Source organism: Babylonia areolata, chromosome 19 (genome assembly GCF_041734735.1).
Source record: "Babylonia areolata isolate BAREFJ2019XMU chromosome 19, ASM4173473v1, whole genome shotgun sequence".
NCBI lineage: Eukaryota > Metazoa > Mollusca > Gastropoda > Neogastropoda > Buccinidae > Babylonia > Babylonia areolata.
In genome coordinates, this window is record NC_134894.1 from 24028157 (window position 1) to 24053714 (window position 25558).

General features: G+C 39.3%; 1 protein-coding gene across 1 annotated transcript; it reads right to left on the bottom strand.

The window, feature by feature from the left end:
- Positions 1 to 73: 73 nt before the first annotated feature.
- LOC143293550 (ATP-dependent RNA helicase DHX8-like) lies at positions 74 to 24429 on the bottom strand. Its single transcript, XM_076604483.1, is given in 24 exon segments — positions 74 to 1385; positions 2568 to 2747; positions 3390 to 3586; positions 4403 to 4531; positions 5403 to 5696; positions 6922 to 7062; positions 7911 to 8092; positions 8960 to 9083; positions 9553 to 9639; positions 10413 to 10598; positions 11109 to 11303; positions 11839 to 12020; positions 14839 to 14986; positions 15792 to 15889; positions 16636 to 16663; positions 16665 to 16928; positions 17577 to 17687; positions 18363 to 18461; positions 19692 to 20037; positions 20680 to 20736; positions 21355 to 21551; positions 22219 to 22410; positions 23082 to 23167; positions 24180 to 24429. Coding segments are annotated over 24 exon segments (3861 nt in total). The 5' UTR covers positions 24280 to 24429; the 3' UTR covers positions 74 to 1147.
- Positions 24430 to 25558: the final 1129 nt, after the last annotated feature.

The window sequence follows — 25558 nt, forward strand, 5'->3', positions numbered from 1 at the left end:
GTTCACAAGATGTTTCAGAGAAAAGAGCCTTATGTGCAAGAGAGAAAAAGTTTAACAGCACAAACACTGTTCATGATTTTCTTGAAACTGCATCTTTAATGAAAGTGCAATTTGATGCACATTACTCACAAACTTCTGTGCAAAGAAACAATTTACACATAACAATGCCAGTTCCCATCTTAATTCTTTCATCAAAATCTCAACATACATTCACATGTTCCACATTCATCCATCACTGAAGAGCAAGCAAACAAGCCCTACATCACAAAAAATGCAAACGATTCCCAACATACTAAATGAAAATGTCCTTTCTCTGTGATCAAACTTTTTTCCCATTTTCATCAACTGACAATCCTCTGTCATGATAAAGTTTTTACAAGATAAGCACACACACACACACACACACACAAGCCCTCATTCAACACAGAAATGCATACTTTCACACAAACCAACCAAATAAAAACTTTGCATTAAACTTTTCTCCAATGGACATTTCCCTGCAGAGTGATGGGTTTTGAAGTTTTCAGAAAAAATAATGTCTCAACAGATCAGACAGCACAGAGCAGCTATACATCAAGAGGAAAATGTCAAACTGTTGAGACACTTTTTCTGTGCACTCGCATGTGTATGCATGTCCTGTGTTGGTTTGCTGATAGAGAGTGTGGAACAGATGCCTCATAGAGAATTGTGACTTTCTGCAACAACTTAAGTGTATGTGTTTTATGTATCTGTTTTTGTAAAATGCCCACAAAGTCCTGTTCAAAGATAGACGCTATATATCTTCATATGATTATAATCAGTATTACACTGCATGACGGAGGAGGAGGGATTTTGTTTAATTGTCCTGTTGCACACACTGGTGATTGTAGAAGATCATGCTGCTTGTCCTCTGTTAACTAAAAACAGGGGATGATGGCTCATGCCTGAACCCTTTTTACAATTCTCACAGAACAAATGTAAGTCCTTGCTATACATTTCAATAAAACTTTAGTTTCTCTTTCAGTCCACATTCATATTCAATATGGGGGAGGAGGGGGGAAGAATCACACATGTCCAGCATTTCTCACAATGATGACCACAGTGAAATCTCACAAAATGTACAGCTGTCACACCAAATGCCCAGAGGGTTACACATAAACCACCACACTCAGAATGTGACTTTGGTGTGGAACTTCCTGAATGCTCGAGAGATTCTCCACGAATTGGGTTCCTCGTATTTGTTGTACAGGGGTTCAATCTTCTGCTGCTTCTTCTGCTTGCTGAGCCTGGTGGGGTCTGAGAACTTGAAGAACTTAGGGGCAAACTCCACCAGCCACTTGGGGTCGATGGCCGTCACCTCCCGCATGTACTCCTTGGTGGTCAGCACCAACTCATGGTAGATCACCCTGCACACAACAATGTCATGGTTTTTTTTTATATTTTACACATAATAAAATCATTCTTATTCTGCATCTGTGGGCTGCAACTGTTACTCCCATGATCACTTGTGTGAATGAGGGGGCTTTTATGTGAATGACCCTGCCATGTAGGCAGCCATACTCTGTCTTCAGGGACATGCATGGTGGGTATGTTTTTGTTCCATAACAAACATTGACTTGAATTACAGGACCTTTAACATGCTTATTTGATCTTCTGCAAGTGTATACACACAAAGGGTGTTCAGGCTCTTGCGGGTCTGCACATGTTGACCTGGGAAAACGGATCAGCGTTCTAACCATTTAGTCACTGCACCAATCAATATCATTCGACAATCACATCCCAACCCCCCAAAAGAAGGGTATGGCTGCCTGGATAGGTGGGTAATAACAGTCATAATACACATTAACCCCCACTCGCTGATATGAGTGAACATGGAGCATTGTTCCTCTTTTCTTTTTTTTTTTTTTTTTTTTTTTGCACATTCTGTATCATTCAACAATCATATCCCCCCAAAACAGAGTATGGCTGCCTGAATGGGTGAGCTAAAAATTGTCATGCACATAGAGGAACCTCACTCACTGATTCGAGTGATCATGTGAGCTGTGCTCCAAGAATGCTGAAGAATACAGCAATCTAATCTACTCCAGCTTCTTCCATAGTCTGAACAAGGTGATTGCCAAATGAACCACAAAAAGACCTGCAAACCAGTACCTATTATTGAAAGAATGGTTTTGTTTTTTCCAGTAAACAACCTTTTTTTTTTTTTTTTTTTTTTTTTGCATTGGTATTTTTATGGGCCTTGGTACCTCTGTCTTTTGCAAAGAAAAGTTCTTGACAAATTGAAATTTCCTGCTTCCAGTTAGAAAACTCTGAAACGTCAGGCTTCGAAGGTCACAACTGACAAAAACACACACTTTACCATGTCAAGCAATAGTATACCTGCCATGGTGGCAAAGTGCAAGCAGTATTCACATGGTACAAAATTCAAACTGAAGGCAATGCAACAGCAGCCTACAGAAAAACTGTTTATGAGGTGGAAATAAAAGAACTAACTGTTCAGAAGTGGAGGGAAATTAAAAACAAACGCCTGCTCAGCTTCATGACACACATCTGAATACTGTTCTACACACTGACTGTCCAGAACCTACCAGTCTGGCTGCCTGTTGAAGAGGGCACTTGAGGGGTGAATGTAGACCACCTGGGCATCCACGATGGTGCGGTACCCTTCCTGTGGATCTTTTTTGGCTGCGTTGCGGAAGAAGCCACTGCAGATGGCTTTCTGCACGCGGGCTGTGTTCTTGCCGCATGACACCACATCCAGTTTGTGCCTGAAGGGAGGTTTTAACAAATGTCAGAAAATATTTATCAGAGTGGAACTATCAGAAATACAGATTTTCTCCTGTAACTTCCAAAAAGGCCAGATAATTTGTAATTTTTTGGACATCTACTTTTCAGATGGATTTACAATAAATTCCAGTCAATAAATTCCAAAGTCAGTCTTGAAAAAATTCTGACATAACTGTAATTCAACACTTACACTCTCAAATGATTAACTGACTAAAAATGGATTGTATAAAGTTACTTTCTAGATGAAGAAGCACTCTTCAAATTTCAACATAGACCTTAAGGAAAGAGATACATCCTGATGGCATTCAAAAATGTTTCTAAATCTGAACAAGCTCAAACAGCTTTTCCCATTACAGACCCATAGAAGTAAGTATCGAAATTTTTATTTGCAGAATGATATATGTTTCAGAGATGTGCCAAAGCAGGCACTTTGCACACATATACAGACCGACAGAAGTTCGAAGTAAGTATTGAAATTTTTATTTGCCCAGGCACTTAGCACACATAAAAGAACCCACTACGACGAGAAAGTTGTCCCTGTTGGCAAAATTTGTTGTAAAATCCACTCTATGAAGAATACACATTCTGCTCCCAATGGTACAAGAGAAGACAACCCTCCTCACCTGTCCATGATGCCCAACATCTGCTTCCTCACGTCCTGCGCCCGCTTCAGAGTTCGGATCTGCACAAAGTTCTCGTAGCACCATGGCGAGGAAAACTTGTTGTTTTTCCACGAGTTGTAGACAGACAGCAGGGTGAGGTGGTCCCCCTCAGGCTGGTGGAACTTGGCTTTCTTCTGGTCAGCCAGGGCCTGCTTGTCCTGCACACGCCCACACACACACATCAAATCTTTTTGTCTTCTTCTTCGTTCGTGGGCTGAAACTCCCACATTAACTCATATGTACACTAGTGGGCTTTTACCCCATTTTTACCCCACCATGTTTATGACTGTTTTTACCCCACCATGTAGGCAGCCATACTAGACCATTTTGCCAAAAATCACACTGTGGATTGACGTTAAACTGAAGAACGCACACAACAGCCCTCTTCTCCTTCTTTTGCATTTGTGGGCTGCAACTCCCATGTTCACTCAATTCAGCATTGTTTTATTTTCATATCATTTTCTTTATACATTTTTAAAAAATCTAAATGTCACTGGAAAGAACATCAAGCCCTATATTTACACTTTCTAGATATATACCTTATTGATAATATTTCATCATCCACTTTCAGTTTCAACAGCATAAAGCAAGTGCTTAGGATCTCATCACACAGAGACACACACAAACACCGGTAAGAAAGATAAAATAATCTGCAGTTCAAAACATACCACAGTCAACACAAATGACATCAAATAAATAGTATGTTTTAAAAAAAATGCATTGCCCCAAAGTACCTTTCAACACGACAGCAGTGCACTCGAGTTTCAGTTACAGATTCAGCTTCAAGGAGGTGTCAAAACATGCAGACTGTTCCATATAGTGATATACGTTATACCACACATGAAGTAAAAAAAAAAAATTTAATCAATAAAAATAAAAAAAAGTGCAGATGCCTGCTCTTCGCATACACGCAGAGCACTGGTCAGGCCTTGTGTACAAGAGGTGCCAGCAGTGAGGGTGGTTTACTCACTCACCTTGGGTCTGTAGAAGACGTTCTGTACAGACAGCATGGACACGACAGTAAGGATCTCGTCACTGCAGGCCAGGTGAACTGACATGATTAGCATCTTGGACAGCATAGGCTCCAGGGGGAACTCTGCCATCTGTACACAACACACAGTTCATTTATAATGTCATCTCAGTGAGCTGACGTTAAGGCATGCATGCACGACACACACAACCACTCTCACAAATACATACACACACTCTCTCTCTTTCTCTCTCTCTCTCTCTCTCTCTCTCACTCACATACACACACACATACATACACCTCTACCCTTCCCCTCAGCCTCCTCTACACCCTCACCCCACTGAAACACACATACACCATTCCTTCCCACCACTTCTTTCCCTACCCTCTTCACCTCCCTCCTCCCCCCGGCCACCAAGACACAAAAGCACCATACACAACACACCTCCCCCTCCCACCCCCATACACACAAAAGAAACACAATCACCACATACAACCCCTTCCACACACACACACACACACACACACACACACACACACACACACACAATAATAATGTACATTTATATAGCATACATTTACATATCCTCTTAGGTCTCTGGGCCCTGGCAGCAAATGTTTCAGTATTTTTAAAATCAGTCACTCCCACCTATGGAAAACTAAGATAGGTATGATAGTGAGTGGTTAGAGCGTCAGGCTTAGGAGGGGACAAAATGAGGAAATGAAATGGAGGTTACAGGTCACCTTAAAGTATTAGCATTACATGTTTTGAAAGATTGCCTCATTGATCTCACAACAATAAACTTTCCCACCATCCCAGTTTGCATGTACATTTTTTTTCCATAACACACACATAGACATATACATGCATGCATACACACACACACACACACACACACACATACACACACACACACACACACTCCCCCACCACACACACACACACACCCTCCACCCCCACCACCCCAACAACAAAAACAAAAAACCAAACCAAACCCACTCACCCTCCTCCCCAGACGCGTGAGAAGCCCCTCATCGTCCAGGGCACTGAGGGCGTGCAGCTGCTCCATGGCCGAGATCAGGGTCTGCATGGGCGGGGCGTCCATGAAGTCGAAGGCCAGCAGGTCGTTGATGCCCATGGCCTTGAGGGAGAGCACTGTGCTGGCCAGGTTGGTGCGCTGGATCTCTGGCACGTTGGTTGGCAGCATCTCATCGCGGTATGCCCGCTCCGTGTACAGCCGGTAGCACTTGCCGGGCCCTGTGCGCCCTGCCCTGCCCGCCCTCTGCTTGGCCTGGGCCTGTGTGGGTGTGGTGGAGGGTTGTAGGGGTGCGTGAGGTGGGAAGGAATAGAAACCATGCAGATATAAATGAATGAATTAATAAATAAATAAACATATAAATGAATAAATAGATATTAAAAAATAATAAACAAATAAATAAATGAATAAATCAATAAATAAATAAATAAATCAACTGATAAATAAATAAATACATAAATAAATAAATGAATGAATAGATTACTAAATTAATAGAAATATCAATAAATATATGGATTCATGAATAAATTAGTGCATGAATAAGTAAATAAACAAACAAATAAACAAAAAATGTGAATTCATATGACACCTGTTCTACAAACTGGACAGCTCTAGGTGCTTTACAAAACCAGGTAAACAGACAAACACACACAAGCACACAGGCACACACACTGGAAAATACATATATACAAAAGAGAAGTGAGTAAACTCAGATTCAGCGCTTGTGATTTATACACAGATTGTTGTTATTAATACTGAAAAAGCTCCCGGCATCCCCATGGTTTGGGTGGATAATTGAAAAAATGTTCTCTCCACCTGTACTGTGTACAGAAATGTTGCCAAAAAAAAAAGAAAGAAACAAAAGACATAAACATGATTCTAAGTACAACAGGATAAAAGCAGAGAATTGTCGACAACCCAGTGGCTTTTTGCTCCAAGTGTCAAAACTAGAAAGTTGAAGACAAATCATCAAAGCTCAGCACCAATCATGCACTGATAAAATCTTATTCCTTATTTTACTGTTGCATCATTCATCTGTTTATTTGCACATAAAAAAACAACTGCTGATTTAAGACTTTCAGGAGAATGTTTTACAGAGGAATAGCCCCTGTAACCAGCTGGACAAGACACAATTAACCGATTATTTTTCCATGGATCATTTCCGCTAAATGTATTTGAGTCCATTATAAAAACAAACATTGGATGAACAATTATGACATTACTTGCTGAAAGACTCAATAAACATTTCCTTCTCAACATTACATTAAACATGCAAGGTCAACTGTCCATGTTTACAAACATACAGACATGTCCATTGCAATGGGTACAGAAAATAAAAACACCAGTGAAGGCATGTAGATGTCCCCCCAGAAAAGAAAAAAAAAGAAAAGAAAAACAAGAGTACTCCATGACCTGAATGGAATTGATGTGTAGTAAACAATAAAATAGATTCCTTTTTTTTTGTGGCTTTTTTAATTCTTCTTACCTGAGAAATGGGTGTGACGATGAGCTGGTCCATGCCAGTCTTGGAGTTGTAGACATTCTGTTTGACAAAGCCTGGGTCCACCACATAGTAGATCCCGTTGATGGTCAGCGATGTCTCCGCAATGTTGGTGGCAATCACCACCTGATAGCAATACATGATGCACAGTGTGAAATTTAACCCTCTGATGTCTCCGCAATGTTGGTGGCAATCACCACCTGATAGCAATACATGGTGAACAGTGTGAAATTTAACCCTCTGACGTCTCTGCAATGTTGGTGGCAATCACCACCTGAAAGCAACACAAAGCGAGGCAAAATGTGAAATCTTACTCTTTCACCGCTCACACATTTTGCTTTTGTGTATGCCAAGAGAATTTCCAGATAAATGATGATAACAAAAAAAGAATCATGCTTATGATTTTGATTCAGTCATATCTCCAGAAATATCTAAAATAACAGTATAAAAAGTATAAAATACATCACCATGCTGAAACTCATCAATGTGAAAAAACTATGTATTTGTAACAGTATTTTCTTCTTTGCTGAGTAGAATTTTTTTTTTTTTAAACATGGGGTGGCCTGGTATGGCAGTTAATTTTGAGATCAATTAATTAATCAATTACTTTCTTTTAAAAGTGTTAACAATCTCTGAATCACCAAAACCATGCATAACTGCCCGTGTAGTGAACAGTGGGGGTGGGGAGAATGAAAGACTTGCAATCAATGTGTAAATTTTGTAAATCTGTTTTGTTCATATTGGTCAGATTTTTTTTTTTTCAAGTGGGTCTTTATCTTTCTTCTTTTAATGGGTCTTTATTCTTTCTTCTTTTCTATTTGTATGTTTGTTTTCTCCCTTGTTTGCACAGTGATAAAATTTTTAAGAAGAAATAATTATCTTCTCAAATGATCTTTTTAAATATTTTTTTTCACAAAACTGCAAGTAGAGAAGACCATATTATACAGAAGTGCTCCCACCCAGGATTCCCTCACCTTCCTGGAGCCGGGCGGGGCGGGTTCAAAGATGCGTGTCTGCATCTCGGAGGGGAGGGCGGAGTATACAGGGAGGATGATCAGCTCTGGCACCTCAGGTCCCAGCGCCTTCATGCGTTCATACAGGATCTCACAGGCCGTGTCGATCTCCTCCTGACCCGTCAGGAACAGCAACACGTCACCTGGAACACAATCATCACACAGGTGAATATCAATATGTTTTAGAACTTTTAAAAACAACAAAAGCCCAAAATTTAAAAAGTATCACACTGGGAATCGGGGTGAAAGACACAATATTTAGATTGCCCTTTGCATGAATGGTTGTCTGCTACGCAGAGGAGAACCACAATCTCAGTTCCAAAAATCCTTCTCTGTCTGCTACATTGATGAGAGCCACAATGTCAGTTCCAAAAATCCTTCCCCATCTGCTACATCAATGATAACCACAGTGTCAGTTGGAAAAAATCCTCTGAGGATTAGATTTTAAAAATCATTATTTACTTTCAAATTTAAACTCAGGTAGGATGTTTCGCAGCTGTGCTTGTTCACTGACAAAAATGATGTATCAAAAACTTTAGCAAGCCTCAGTCATTTTTTCAATATTTTAAAGTACTTTCTATAAATCTTTGAAAAATTTAAAAACCTGTAAGAACCATGTCTGTCAGTAATCAGGTCTTTGCTGTGTCAATTACCAGACATCTGCTGGGGTCTGCAAGATGTCAGACATAAACATTTTTCACAGGTGGCTCCACGATGACCTTGTTCTGAGAAGTTCCTCCAATATCTATTTTTTCAGTTCTTGAAGGAAAGAAACTTTTTTTTAAACTTCATTTCAATTTTTCATGGTCTCAATGAGATGTGGTTGATATGGTGGGGGTTTTTTTTGTTTGTTTTTTTAATGTTACTTTAATTGACTTTAACATTAGTTGATATCTTTGATTGGTTTATAAAAGCGACTGGTTTTCAGCTCTGAACTGGCCCCTCTGCGGTAAGTTGGGCTGTCAGCATAATTATCATCTCTACAAAACAGTCAGTATGGAAGTACTAACCTGGTGGCTCGGTCAAGTGGATCTGCATCACGGTGATCAGTGAAGCATCCAAGTAGTCTGTCTCTGACTCTTTGGTGTACAGAATCTCCACAGGGTATGTGCGTCCAGGGATTGTAAAAATGGGCTATGTAAAAATAAAAAAATAAAAAAAATTAAAAAATGTAAACAGTTTTATATAGAAATCGCTGATGTATGCTCTGCATGTGCAATAGTTAAACAATAATATATGCGTGTATACATAAATCTGCCATTTAAATTCCAGACCCAGGAAAGTATATCCTTCTGCCCCATCACCCTCCCTTTTCAAAATAATATTCACTCATTAAGCCCTCAATTTTGACAGATAATAAATCATCAAAGAAAACCTACCTGTGTGTACAGAAAATGATACAAGTACAAAATTTCAAGACAACATGAGGAAAAACTAAGAAACATTATTCCATATATCTGGTCAACACACAAACCACACCAATATGATTTTCTTTAAATCATTCAGTGACAAACTGATCAGATTTTCTGTACATCTCACCAAAACTGTCTAGACCTTAAAGGATCTACATCAAAACATACAGTAATACTGAATGATGACTCACAGCTTCAAAGAAATATTGGGAGAACTTGACAGCATCCAGGGTGGCTGAGGTCACAATCAGCTTCAGGTCTGGTCGCTTCTTCACTGCCTGCACACACACAACAGTTCTCATGGTTATGTGATCAGATCATTCCCAAAATAATCAGTATTCAGGTTAACGTGATCAGATCATCCCCATGGTAATCAGTATTTTCATTAGTGAGATCAGATCATTCTCATAGCAATCAATATTCATATCAATGTGATCAGATAATTCCAACAGCAATCAATATTCATATCAACGTGATCAAATAATTCCCACAGCATTCAGTATTCATGTCAATGTAATCAGATAATATGCATGGTAATCTGCACAGGCAGTAACTTAACAATACATTCACACTCAGCAGCACTATGTCATCAGTTGAAAGAAATGCTGCAGAAATGTGTGCACAGACAGCATAGACATTCATGCATATGAAATTGGTTTATATGACAACAAATCAAAAAGTGAACTCCAACAAATTGTTAAAACATGCACATAAACGTACATACCTAAACCCAACTTGTACCCTTTTTTTTTAAGACTTCTTATATCACAACCACAAGATCAAACGGCCTTGCCAATGTCATACTCCAAGGAACAGTAGAAGGGAAGAGAAGAAGAGGCAGACAAAGGAAAAACTGGTCTGACAACAATGAAGAGTGGACAGGGCTGACATTTGCTGAGACACAATCACTCACACATGATCGTCCAGAATGGAGAAGGCTGGTGCACGAGTCAACATCACAGTGCCCCGACGGTTCTCCATGGAGCTAAGGGACTAAGGCAAAGCAAGGCAAGGCATACCACAACCAAGAACAAACCCCTGGACCACGTACCTGTTTAAGGAGCCCAAAGAGGACGTCAGTGTGGATGGTTCTCTCGTGGGCCTCGTCCAGCATAATGATGCTGTACTGCATCAGGTCCCCGTCGATCAGACACTCTCTCAGCAGCATACCGTCCGTCATGTACTTGATCTTCGTCTCCGGGCTGGTGCAGTCCTCAAAACGGATCGTGTAGCCCACCTGTGTGTCACAAATAAGTCATTTGTGGTTTTCGTTCCTGATACTGTATGGTTTATTTTTTTCCTTTTTTACATTTTTAAAAAACTATAATACCGGTGGACAGGTTATTCATTGATTACTATTATTGTTTACATGATTAGAAAATGGTTTAACTAAAACGAGTCTATTTATTCATTTATAAGCACATCTTATTTATTGTTTTTCTTTGGACAGTAAAGCATACCCTGTAAATAATGTGTGTAAATGCTTTATTCATCTCTTTCTGCTTCTGTTTTAACATGTTTCTTTCATTTCTAAAACTGACTTTTATTTGAAAGCTTACCCAACAAAAGAAGTTTTTGTGCCATGCACATGCTATTTTACATTAACACTCTAACTGGGAATTTGACTCTTCATGAAGTGCAAAGCTACCAAAACCAGGGTTAAAAAAAAAAAAATTTTCAAGTCCAAACCATAAAGCGCCCACTTGTCCACAAGGGCAGGGAGCAACAGTTGAAGCCAGAATCTTACCTCCTGTCCCAGCCTACACCCAAACTCTTCAGACACACGTTTGGCAACGGACATGGCAGCCACTCGACGGGGCTGTGTGCAGCCAATCTTGCCCCGCGTGGTGTAGCCACTCTCCGCCAGGTACTGGGTGATCTGTGTCGTCTTGCCGGACCCCGTCTCCCCAATCACAATCAGGATCTGGTTGTCGTGCACCGCCTGTCAACCAACATCACAGCATTGCAAACCAGAAAATATAATGGACCATTCAATTAAGATATTTCTCCTCCCTCCCTCCCTCACCACCTCCTACCTCCAGCTCCCACCGGAGTTTACCAATGGGAGAAAAAAAGGGGGAAAAGAACAAAAAAAGAAGAAAAAAAAATTCCACTGAAATTGTTTCTAACATTCCTGCTCATTTTTTTTTTCTCTCTCTCTCTCTCTCTTAATGTATTTTTCAATCGGCAAGGTGTTTTTTTTAATCTACTACTTAGCATACAATTAACAGACTGAGCCAAGGCCCAGGGACCACCAAAACAATTCCACAGACCTAAATCCACAGACCTTCAAAAGCTAGTCCTTCAACCTGCAGATGGGCAGACCTTGTCACTGCTCTACATGGGACTTCTCTCCTTTCTCCCTCCTCACCCTACCTGCTCCTACATATGTTTACCGCTGGATAAAAACAAAAGAAACCAAAAAAAAGCCAAAAAAATTATTTAAAAAAAACAAAACACAAGCCCAATCGACAGACCTTCAAAAGCTCATCCTTCAGCCTGTAGATGGGCAGCCCCTGTCGCTGCTCCAGGAGGGACTTTTTCTCCTTCTTTCCAAAGGACGCCTTGGCCCCGCCCATCACCTGCTTCTTCCACTCGGGCAGTTCTGTCGGCACCATGCCGATCCCCCTCACCGCTGCTGCCACTTTGCGTCCATCCGCTGACAAAACACACACACAGCAAACTTGTCAGTCATTACTGTTTCTCTATACAGCACCTATCTTTGGTCACACTCACAGCAACCTTGTCAGTCATTACTGTTTCTCTATACAGCACCTATCTTTGGTCACACTCACAGCAACCATGTCAGTCATTACTGATTCTTTATATAGCACCTATCTTTGGTCACACTCACAGCAACCTTGTCAGTCATTACTGATTCTTTATATAGCACCCATCTTTGGTCACACTCAAAGCAACCTTGTTAGTCATTACTGATTCTTCATGTAGCACCCATCTTTGGTCACACTCACAGCAACCTTGTCAGTCATTACTGATTCTTCATGTAGCACCCATCTTTGGTCACGCTCACAGCAACCTTGTCAGTCTTTACTGATTCTTCATGTAGCACCTATCTTTGGTCACGCTCACAGCAACCTTGTCAGTCATTACTGATTCTTTATATAGCACCCATCTTTGGTCACACTCACAGCAACCTTGTCAGTCATTACTGTTTCTCTATACAGCACCTATCTTTGGTCACACTCAAAGCAACCTTGTCAGTCATTACTGATTCTTCATGTAGCACCCATCTTTGGTCACACTCACAGCAACCTTGTCAGTCATTACTGATTCTTCATGTAGCACCCATCTTTGGTCACGCTCACAGCAACCTTGTCAGTCATTACTGATTCTTCATGTAGCACCCATCTTTGGTCACACTCAAAGCAACCTTGTCAGTCATTACTGATTCTTTATACAGCACCTATCTTTGGTCACACTCACAGCAACCTTGTCAGTCATTACTGATTCTTTATATAGCACCCATCTTTGGTCACACTCACAGCAACCTTGTCAGTCATTACTGTTTCTCTATACAGCACCTATCTTTGGTCACACTCACAGCAACCTTGTCAGTCATTACTGATTCTTTATATAGCACCCATCTTTGGTCACACTCACAGCAACCTTGTCAGTCATTACTATTTCTCTATACAGCACCCATCTTTGGTCACACTCACAGCAACCTTGTCAGTCATTACTGATTCTTTATATAGCACCCATCTTTGGTCACACTCACAGCAACCTTGTCAGTCATTACTGTTTCTCTATACAGCACCTATCTTTGGTCACACTCACAGCAACCTTGTCAGTCATTACTGATTCTTTATATAGCACCCATCTTTGGTCACACTCACAGCAACCTTGTCAGTCATTACTATTTCTCTATACAGCACCTATCTTTGGTCACACTCACAGCAACCTTGTCAGTCATTACTGATTCTTCATGTAGCACCCATCTTTGGTCACGCTCACAGCAACCTTGTCAGTACATTACTGTTTCTCTATACAGCACCTATCTTTGGTCACACTCACAGCAACCTTGTCAGTCATTACTGTTTCTCTATACAGCACCTATCTTTGGTCACACTCACAGCAACCTTGTCAGTCATTACTGATTCTTCATGTAGCACCCATCTTTGGTCACACTCACAGCAACCTTGTCAGTCATTACTGATTCTTCATGTAGCACCCATCTTTGGTCACACTCACAGCAACCTTGTCAGTCATTACTGATTCTTTATACAGCACCTATCTTTGGTCACATTCACAGCAACCTTGTCAGTCATTACTGTTTCTCTGTACAGCACCTATCTTTGGTCACACTCACAGCAACCTTGTCAGTCATTACTGTTTCTCTATACAGCACCTATCTTTGGTCACACTCACAGCAACCATGTCAGTCATTACTGATTCTTTATATAGCACCCATCTTTGGTCACACTCACAGCAACCTTGTCAGTCTTAACTGATTCTTTATACAGCACCTATCTTTGGTCACACTCACAGCAACCTTGTTAGTCATTACTGATTCTTCATGTAGCACCCATCTTTGGTCACACTCACAGCAACCTTGTCAGTCTTAACTGATTCTTTATACAGCACCTACCTTTGGTCACACTCACAGCAACCTTGTCAGTCATTACTGATTCTTTATACAGCACCTATCTTTGGTCACATTCACAGCAACCTTGTCAGTCATTACTGTTTCTCTATACAGCACCTATCTTTGGTCACATTCACAGCAACCTTGTCAGTCATTACTGATTCTTTATATAGCACCCATCTTTGGTCACGCTCACAGCAACCTTGTCAGTCTTTACTGATTCTTCATGTAGCACCCATCTTTGGTCACGCTCACAGCAACCTTGTCAGTCATTACTGATTCTTCATGTAGCACCCATCTTTGGTCACACTCACAGCAACCTTGTCAGTCATTACTGATTCTTCATGTAGCACCCATCTTTGGTCACGCTCACAGCAACCTTGTCAGTCTTTACTGATACTTCATGTAGCACCTACCTGTGGTCAGATGCCAAGCTGTAAGGTGCTTTACAAACATGGAGTGATTTGCACAACATGCTGCCTACAAGGGCTGAGCCAACTGACAATTGCCTTGAGCGCTTATTGTTTGTTTCTTGTGTCATTCAGTCAGGATTCAGTCAAATATACACACACACACAAACACAAACATATACATACACACACACACACACACACACACACACACACATATATATATATATATTAAGAGTGGATTTTACAACAAAATTTTGCCAGGGACTGATTTTTGTAATACTCTTAAGTTCACAAACAGGACCTTGGGCCCACTTAAACCAAAGCATACATCTGAATTCCAAAACAAAGGAAAATTATTGGGTTTTGGGAGGGGGTGGAGGGGTATCACCAAAACGAAAATCTGTATAATACGTATGTACTCCCACTCATACTCCAACAGGAAAAGATGGCTGACTTACCGTCAGGCATGGGGTCGATCCACTGGTTGTTGAGTCCTGGTGGTACAGCATCAGCCTCCGCCTCTCGCTGGGCTTGCTTCAGCTCTCTCCTCTCTTTCTGCAGTGCACTCTGCATCATGGCTGACTGGGCCAAGGAGCCGTCAGGGTTCTGTGGGGATAGACATACAACGTATACAGTTCATTTCCCATGCCTTCCTTTCAACACTTGCTGACCATGCCACACCCCCTCCTACCCTACCCGCCCCCCCCCCCCCACACACACACACACACCTCCATCTACACCTCACTGCAAGGATGCCAGGGGATCTTCAAAGTGAATAAGTGGTCAATATTTCAAACATTAAAATCAACCAATTGCAATTTTTTTTCAAGGAATATCAAAGCATATGGACTGATCCATGTACATTATATCATTATCATTTGGGGTTTTTTTTTAATAATAAAAAGGGAAGGAACTGTGAGGGGGAGTAGTTTCCTTGATCTATGCACAGACCGAATGTGGTATTCAGGCTTTGAGCACCGACCAAATGCAACAGGAACAAAAGACATGAGCACAGACAAAAATCTACAGTACACTTTAATCTACCTATGTGTCCCATTCTCTCAATTTATTCTCAAATACTAGCTACTCATTCACTGGAATTCCAATTTGCCTGTGTCCACATTACAAGTTACACTGTATAAAAATCAAACTCTGGACCACAGTAAGGGAATGATGGAGCATCATCTGTCAGAGCTATTACCTCCCCTCCGATGAATTAAATCAGTCATACACAAACATTAACCAGGTCAGTGAGTCAGGAATGGAAACCAACCAACTCAACACAGCAAGACAACTGGACATGTATGTTTCACCACTGCCTCAGGTCTCCCAGTCTGTTGGAAGAAAAAGAATCAACAGAAAACAAAATAACATCACTGCTACAATATGTCAGCGCAGAAGCTTCCTGTACCTTGACAATCTTGACGGGACTCAGATCCACCCAGTGACGACCATGACCTTGGAGAAACGGTGGTTCTTCCTCCACTATCTCCACTTCCATGTCCTCATCTGAAACAGTCATCAGCAATCATCAGCCCGTCACGATAAAACAGCTCCTCCACAAGCCAGGGAACTCCATAACATCACAATCCATGCTTTACTTCTTGACTCTTGTACCATTATCACACAACTTCTAATCACTGACTGGTTTGAATATTTTGATTCATGATACAAACCAAATGCACATTGAATATACAAAGTCTTGAATGAAAAACCTAATGCAACAACAAGCTTAAACTGATAACTTACTGATTCATGCAACTGTTGAATCAAAATGATATACTTCTCTCCTTATACAATAATCAGTGAAAGAAGAAGTTCTGTACTCTTTATAAAATAAAAGACAGTAAAGAGATGAGAAAAGCACTGATATGGCACTGTGCAGTCAGCTGGGCAATAAGCAACAATGAAAAATAAATACTTAAAGAGGTGAGAAACAGTTCACAAGACCACTGATCTGGTGTTGAAGGTATGTGGGCAACTCTTCAAACGGAACAAAAAAAAAAACATATTCCACTGAAGAATGTATCAAAACACACACACACACACACACACACACACACACACACACACATGCACACACACACACACACACAAACACACACTTTGACTTGCTGTCACAGCCAAAAACAGAAAAATGACAACTCCACCAAAAACTATACCAAAGTTGGCATAACCTTTATCTTCACACATGACACCCAAAAAAAAGGACAACCATCCACACAGACAACACACAGACTTCCATCCACACTCACCAGAATCATCCTGCTTTGGCAGCAGCCCCTGTCTCCTCATCAAAGTCCGGCAACTCCGAGATGTCAATGGCGTTGGCGGCCATCATCTGTTTCAGCTCCCAGCGCTCCGGGGAAGAGATACGCTTGAAGGTTCGAACCTCTCCCTGGTCGTCCACCTCAGGGGCGTTAACCAGTGGCAGGGTGGATGGGCGGTCAGGGTTACGGGCCGTGTCTTCGTCCCCTTTCACCTCCCCACCCACAATGCTGCGAGTGTGCTGGGGGTTCAAATCCTCCCCACTTTCCTGGTCCACATCCTGTTAAAAGAGGCATTGGCAAAAATTGTTCTCTGTGAATTCAAATGTACTCTTGTTAGGATCTGCTTGAGAAGGACAAAGATACGTTAACAGGGATAGGCAACCTTGTACATGATTCACAAACACTTACTAATAAATGCTTGTCAACAACAGTGATGTCCTAAATAATTCTCTCAAACACACACACACACACACACACACACACACACACACACACACACATGTGCACACACCCATTCAGGCACAGAGTTCTTGTCACTGTTTTACAGACAACGTACCAATCCATTTAAAAATATAAGAAAGAAACATCTTTCAATAAAAAACAAGTTCTATCCTGGTTATATATTTTTTATGGCTGATATAAGGTCATAAATTAGTCACATTTCTTGATTACTTTGACAGTACAGCTGAAACCTGACAGAGATGACATGTCTCCCAAACCTTTTCTTTCTACCCAGCCAGAAGAATGCCATTCAATAAAATGTTCTCCATTGCTTATATCAAAGATAAAAGACAATTAATAAATAAAGGAGTAAATGCATAAACAAATCTGCCCCATCCTATGTATGTGACTGTCTTCACCTCTACACTCCATCTCAAAATGCAGACACAAATCTCCCTACCTTCAGGAAGAGAGAGAAGACCCACCTTCATGGACAGACTGGTTTTCTGACCGGTGAAGGACAGCACCTTGACCCACACCTTCTGACCCCTCGTCACCACGTCACCCACATTCGTCACACGACCTTCGCGACGCAACTGTCATGCACACAGAGGACAATATCCACATATCATTCACAATAAGTAGTCTATGAATTATATAATCTAACAACTTTACATTCTAACTCATAAAATGTTAAACTAATTAGTTATCTGCCACACATCCTACTTTAAATCAAGCCTTCCACAGCAAAGCTGCAAAGGCACAAACAAAAACAATACACCTAATACTACCCTGCATTAAAAATACAGCTTGCACCCAGAGAAATATGCATGAGAATAATAATTCAAATGTCAACTTCTTATATGTACACATATGTAGACTGCAACTCCAATGCAGACTTGTTCAGAACTACAAATGAAATTCTACTTCCAGTTCACACCCAACATCAATATGCTGATAATTCTGGTGTTTCATTTATGACTACTTTAACCTCAGAATTCGGAATACTGTGCTCTGTTTAATGGTATGCGCTCATTTACAAAAAGAAAATTTCCCCCTAAAATCATGTTAAATATAATCTACACTACTGCAACATAAGTGCAGATACCAACAAGAGTCTGAGTCCTCAGTCCTGTCATGTGCAAAATACCAGTACAAGAAAAGATCAACAAAAAACTTGATTCATCAAATGCCTTACACACACACACACACTCTATCTTTATCCATGAAACACTCTCCATACCAACATGTGATGAAACCCATTACAATACCTGCGACACATGCACCAGTCCCTCCCAGCGTTTCCTCAGTCCTTCCATTTGGACGAAACATCCAAACTGCATGATGGTCGTCACTTTTCCACAGTAAATCTGCACTCACAAGGGAAAGACAAACTTGATGAAAAAATTAATAAAAAAAAAGAAAAAAAGAAAGGAAAACTAACTGTCCATATCTAAAGAAAACTAAATATGATTACATGTTCTCAAATGGAATGAGAGAAAAAGTTTTCTCAGAGCATTGTGTTTGAATTCAGTGGGTACGGGGTGAAAAGTAGCACAAGACAGAATGAGAACAGACATACCTACCACAGAATCTGACTACCAGTACTATAGTCTATATGGTATATAGTACTAGAGCCTAAAAAAAAAAAAACATGAATTATCAGCAACACCACATCACAATTCCAAGTCTGGGAATGCTGTTTCTTGTAGCTCTGAGATTGTCACACAACTAAAAATGACTATCACTCTGATTTTGCCTTTGGTGGTGTTCTACATGTGTCCTCTTTATCACTGCTTAAATTCTTTTCAGTGTGGTTCTCACACACATTCCGTTTTATTGCCAAGTTGGTTTCCCAATTTATTTCATGGCCTTTCTAAATTTCCGAATGGAAGAAATAATAATATAACTATGTACATTTACAGTGCCCTTTCTCTCTAAGAGCTCAAGGTGCTTTATATGAAAGAAAAATATTACAAATTACAAATCATTCATGACCAATCTTTCTCAAAATAGCAGAGACACGCAACTTTGTATCTAATTCTCCCTTCAATGGTAAATCTGTCTTATTAAATCTTCTTTCCTTACTTCAGTGCGCAATAATTTTCAGTGATACTGAAATTCAATATACTGTTTCATGAGAAACAATTACTATTGGTGTCAAGTGATTCATATGTCTCTGAATCCTAATTACTATTAATTTAGCTTTCAATTAACAAAAATCTGCTGTATTTTTATAAAATTTCCAAGATGCAAAATCATGTTCCACATATTACTTCAAAACTCAAACAGCAAGAACGCTTGCATATATGATTTTAACACACATAACTGCATGTGTTCAAATGTGGGATACGTCATCTGTAAACAATACATCCAACACAAACTGTTTGTTCCTCCCTTTGAACACTACACTATGTGAAACATTCTCTCTGCTTGTGGTAGAGCTGTGCTAAGCTATGTACACTCTTACTTCCTTCACAGGACTAAAAAAAAAAAAGGTTACATGACTACTCCATTTCCATATGACCTGACAACACATCCTGCTGAATATCACCTAAAAAAAAAAAAGAAATTTTAAAAAGTTGAATACATGAACATACCTGTCCTACAATGGGCTCCAAAGGTATATCATTGTACTGGTCATTGTGTCGCTTTGCACGGTTACCATCTCGCGTGTAACGGTCTCTGTCTTTTCTGTCCTCTTCTCTATCTCGCCGATCTCTGTCTTTTCTGTCTTCATCTCGATCTCGCCGATCTCTGTCCTTCCTATCCTCATCTCGATCTCGTCGATCTCTGTCTCTCCTGTAATCTCTGTCTCGATTTCTGTCTTTGTCTCTGCTCCGAGAACGGCTGCGTCTGTGTCGTCTACTGCGATCCCTGGATCTGGATCTGGATCGGCTGCGAGATCTGCCCTTGCTGTCTGACCGGCTTCTTGACCTGTGTCTTCTGCAACAACAACACAATCAACACTCTGATTATAAGGCGCTGACATCTGCCTTTTAACTCATTCTACTCCAGGTATAAGTTAACTCGAAACATGATTACTTCCCCTGTGGAACGAGTACAAGTATTCTTGTACAAAAACACTATTCTAATTTCGTTTATTCTTGCTTGGTACAGTTGGCATTCTAAACTGAACCGCTTACAGATTCCAGAAGCATGAAAATGAAGCTTTGTTTGATTATATCAACAATTCTCCATCAATTTTTTTCCATTTTAGAAAACCATCCTTTTTTTTTTTTATACTGCAATGGTCACATGTAGTGCTGGTCCAGGTAAGTTGTAGACGGCATGCAGCTGTCAGGTAGAGTCAGTTAATAATGCTTACTTTTTTGTTTGTTTTTTAGTAAGTGTAATAAGAGTTAATATCACAATATAGGTATGTTGTCCTCACATACTTTCTGTTTCTTAAATTTCCATTGTTTGAAAAAGTGTTTTACAAGAATACAAGGGGACAGTTTCTGGTGATAAAAAAAACTAATGGGAAAGTTTTGAAACACACTACACTCTTCAATTTCCCTTTTCATCTTTTTCTTGCAGGAAACAAAGTAAGTCACACTACCAAAAAAAGTATAAGATGCTACTCACCTCTTCTTTTTCTCCTTTTTTCTGTCTCTTTCTCTGCTTTTGCTCCTGCTGCGACTCCTGTTTCAAATCATGAAAAACAAGGAGCTAAGTACCTTGCAGCTTTTCAACATAAAATTCGATAAATAATTAAACAAACATATCTTAAACTGTAAAGTGGATAAATATATTACTGCAAATCAAGCAGATCACTACATACATAGCCTGAACTCTTTACTGCTAATGAAAAGCATGAGAAATTCATCAGAGCAGTGCAAGTGCAGCACATACTTTCGTTTGGCATTTATAAATACACAGTGACAATATACGGTACAATTGCTGTTCAAAGCGCTTAACATAATCCCATTAAATGTGAACATGACCTAAAAACATTATCATGAGATTATAACAGGTCTCTGTCGATGAAAAACATCCAAGATATCTACACAAGTATGCAAATCAAATCTTGATGCAAAAATGCAACTGAAAAGGCATAGATATTTCAAAATCGATCAAACAATAAAAACTGTCATTAGTGTCAAGTAAATAATGCTAAGAGAAAGACTGAGATGAAAAACATTTCATAACACACACACACACACACACACACACACACACACACACATGCACACACAAACACACACACACACACACACACACACACACCACTCACACATCTGATCTTGTGTAAATGCATACCTTTTCTTTGCCTTGCTGCTGGGAGGGGGTCCCCCAGCCAGCAATGCCTCCAGCTCCCCCATCATCTCTGAGGCAATCTGAGCGTCTTCACTTGAGCCCTCTTTACCCACAGTACCTGTGGGAGGCTTCTCCTCCTTCACTTCCACCGCTGGCTCTTCCTCAAGTTTCTGTGGTTTCTTTTCGTTATCCAACATGCTCTGCAGCAAGAGGGAAATGTCTGGTTTTTACATATATGCAAAGTTTCACTTTAGGACGGACATATTTAAATAATCTTATTCATTTTTCTAATCTATACAGATCTTTGTTCTTCTTCTTCTTTCCTGTCTCCTTCCCTTTCCCTCTTACACAATTGCACACACACACATAAAGTTAATCAATGCCTATGTATGCATACACACAGAGACATGCCTGTATGTATATAAACAAACACAAACCAATGCACAAAATATGCATGCTCATACATCATAATATTAATAACAGAATAATTCACATCAAATGTAGAAAATGTCTGTTTTATTGTATCTAATAATTTTTTTTAAAAATTTGATTCCATTAAATCAGTGCATGATATCAATCATTACCTAAAACAAGTTTCTTAAAATTGAGAAGATACACAATATTCAACATAGTATGTTAGCTTGTTGTTTGTAATTTTGATGAAAAATAAATCATTTCATGTCACCCCCCTCAAAAAAAAAAAAAAAAGCAGCTGTCATCCTGGCCACACATTATCTGAAAACTAAGACCTGCTGATATTTGAATGCAAATAATGCAATGGATGTATTTTTTTGCGGTTTTGTTTCAAACATCACAACCAACACACCAAGAAAGACAGTGAGTGAATGACTCCGCACCAGCACCTACCCTAACTTTGGGGTCGTTCGGCATGGCGAGGGCTGGAAAGAGCTGTTTGTTGATGTCAATGTTGCTCTTCTTGTTCTCCTCTTCTGCCTCCCTCTCATCCCATGTGGCTTCCTTGGACTTCTTTTTCTTCTTCGGCTTTGATTTTGGCTTCATCTTCTTGATGAGACGCAGCAAGTTGGCAATCAAGGAATCCTGTGAAGAAACAAGAATTGAATTTCAACATGCCACTGACATAAAGTTGGAGAATACAACATGCCAATAGAGAAATTTAAACAAATAACATAATTAAAATGTATGCATATTTTGTTTCTCATCACACCCTCATGATGTTACCTCACACATGTATCACAATCATGTGTACAAAAGAGGTCTGTTTTCTAATGTGAGAATGCATAGATCAAAATGAAAGAGTGTTTACATGACACTGTGTGAATCATGATGATGGTGGTGGTAATATGTAATGGGTGTGTGCACACAACGCACTTTGGTTTTGTCATATTCAGACACTACACATTCCCCCTCAAAATACATTTGCAGCTCTGACTGATTGAATATCTGATATAAATTATAATAAACAATATTTCATATCAGCAATGAAAGCATACATGTGCATGTACAAACACAAAAGCAGAGTGAACAGCAGTCACACTGGCTTCCATACACACAAATATGCACGTATGGACAGAAGTAACTAAATTATTTAAGTTTATAACTTTAAGTTATATCAGTTAAGAATAAGATTATACAATGACAAGGTTAAGCAAGTATTAATTTTGATTTGACTGACTTCACATTGAACTGAATATGATTACATTTTTTTAAATATCATTTAATGATTTTTTGGGGTTTTAAGAAATACTTACAGAAAACTGTGCATCTTTCTCCTCAAGGGCTTTCTTGAATTTTTCAAAAGTTCCATTTTCTTCAGCCAGGTGGATGACAAACTCCGCTGAAAAAATTTGCATCAAACGTTTTTAAAATACAGTTGTAATCATTAGAATACTCCAACAAGTCGATACTTTATTAGTAATAAATAATCTATATTAATCATAATCACGATAATGCTCAGTTTATGTTCCATATTGTAAACACTAAATAAACATTCAAGAAATTACTACTTTGTTTATCTGCACAATGTTCACTGCAGTTAAGCTTCAAAAGATCTTCAATTATATCAGATATAGTACCTGAAAATATCATTGGCTGTGTACTCAAAAAAACAAAACTGGTTAAACTAAAAGAAACAAATGCATGGCCTTCTAAAATCACAAATGACACAAAATTAATAGGAATTATGGAAAATTAAAAAAAGAAGGCTTTGGCATAACCATGTTAATGGGGGGGAAACCTGAATATACAGTGAAAAAGTCAAGAGATTAGTTTGCTGCCACATCAATGGGTCATTTCAAATTAGTATAATTAATTACCATAAATGACTATAATACAGTATCATCATCAATACTGACGGACTCAAAAACTAAAGTCTATTGTGCTCTCTCACACACACATGTGTATCAAGTGTACTGACAGTGACATTGTGGCAGCTGCGTTTGTGTAAATGATAATAGTATACACTTTCCTGTTTCTTTTTCAATTAACTTGAAAATCTTCACAAAAACAGAAACGACTATTGAGTGCCTGGCCAAGCAAATTTTCAATACCTGAGTTTAATAAACTGTTTAAACCTTAGAAATTATGTGCACTCCCATAGCTTTCTTGTCCAAAGTTAACTGTACTGTGATCTGTGTGATCTTTTGTAATTTTAGTTTGATCATGAATATATATAATATATATATAAATATATAAATAAATATATATATATAAATAATAAATACATATAATATATATATATTATTATTATTATATATATATATATATATATATATATATATATATATAATACAGCTAATGTACGTACAAAAAATCATCGCTGTAAACAAAATAAATAAATAAAAATATACCTAAGTCTTTGTCGTTGATCCCCAAGTGATTCTCAAGTTCAGTACACACTTTCGACACCAGCGAAAGGTATTCAAGTTTCTGAAGTTCGTCGGCATCCATTGTATTTGGTTTGCGCTTCCGATATAGACAGGTTAGCTGAAAACTCCTTTTGTCGCAATGGGTATCCAAATATGAAAACAAAACAAATAGAATGCTAGAATATTATCACATTGATCAGACTATTGACGTCGGAAAAGGTTTGGACTAAAGCTACTCAGTAACTAATTCAAGCCATTTGAGTACCACACCATTTGAGACTTTGGAATTACTGGATTGGAAAGTGATTCGAGATTCGGTCGTAGGTCCACAGAGGCGCAGAGGTAAGCATGATAACGAACACACGCGTGAGAACGACGATGATGTTTTGGTTTGTGCAGTTAAGGAGGTGCAATGCAGAACTCTTCTGTGTTCAGAAAACATTTACATTTATGGATAAGGACACTTTTGTCAACCTCTATAAAACAATTGTTCGACCAATTTTGGAATATGGTAATATAATTTGGTATCCCAGACTAATAAGACAGTCTAAAGCAGTTGAACAGGTGCTTTCAGTTTCAGTTTCAGTAGCTCAAGGAGGCGTCACTGCGTTCGGACAAAATCATATACGCTACACCACATCTGCCAAGTAGATGCCTGACCAGCAGCGTAACCCAACGCGCTTAGTCAGGCCTTGAGAAAAAAAAGGGGGGGGGGGAATAAATAATAGATAAGCTTACATAAATAAATAAATAAATAATAATTATAATATAGAAAAAGGTAGTAGTAGTAATAATAATAATAATAATAATAATAATAAAATAAATAAATAAATAAATAAGACAACAATGGTCATAAATAAGCAAATAAATGTAAAACATGAAGACACACATTCACACATACACCCACACATGCATAACAGATATGCACCAAACATGCAGTTTCACAGATATGAAAGCACAGTCAAATACATATAAACGTACATGAGCTCCAACACACACACACACACATTACCTTGCACCTCCTCTACCCCCCTCCTCCACACACTCATTTCTAGTCTACGTATCGCAGCTTCCACGGCACACACACACACACACACACACAAACACACACTCACAGAGATGAACACTTACTTGTACAAGCACACACACACATACGCCCATATCTCCCACCCCCAACCCAGGTGCAAAAGAGAGCAACTAAAATGGTACCAGGGTTAAGAGATTTGGACTACCAAAACCGTTTGAGACAACTAAACTTGCATTCACAAAAATACAGAAGATATAGAGGAGACATCATACAAGTATTCAAGATAATTAATAAAATGGTTGACACTGACCCCTGCACCTTCTTTTCTACTAAC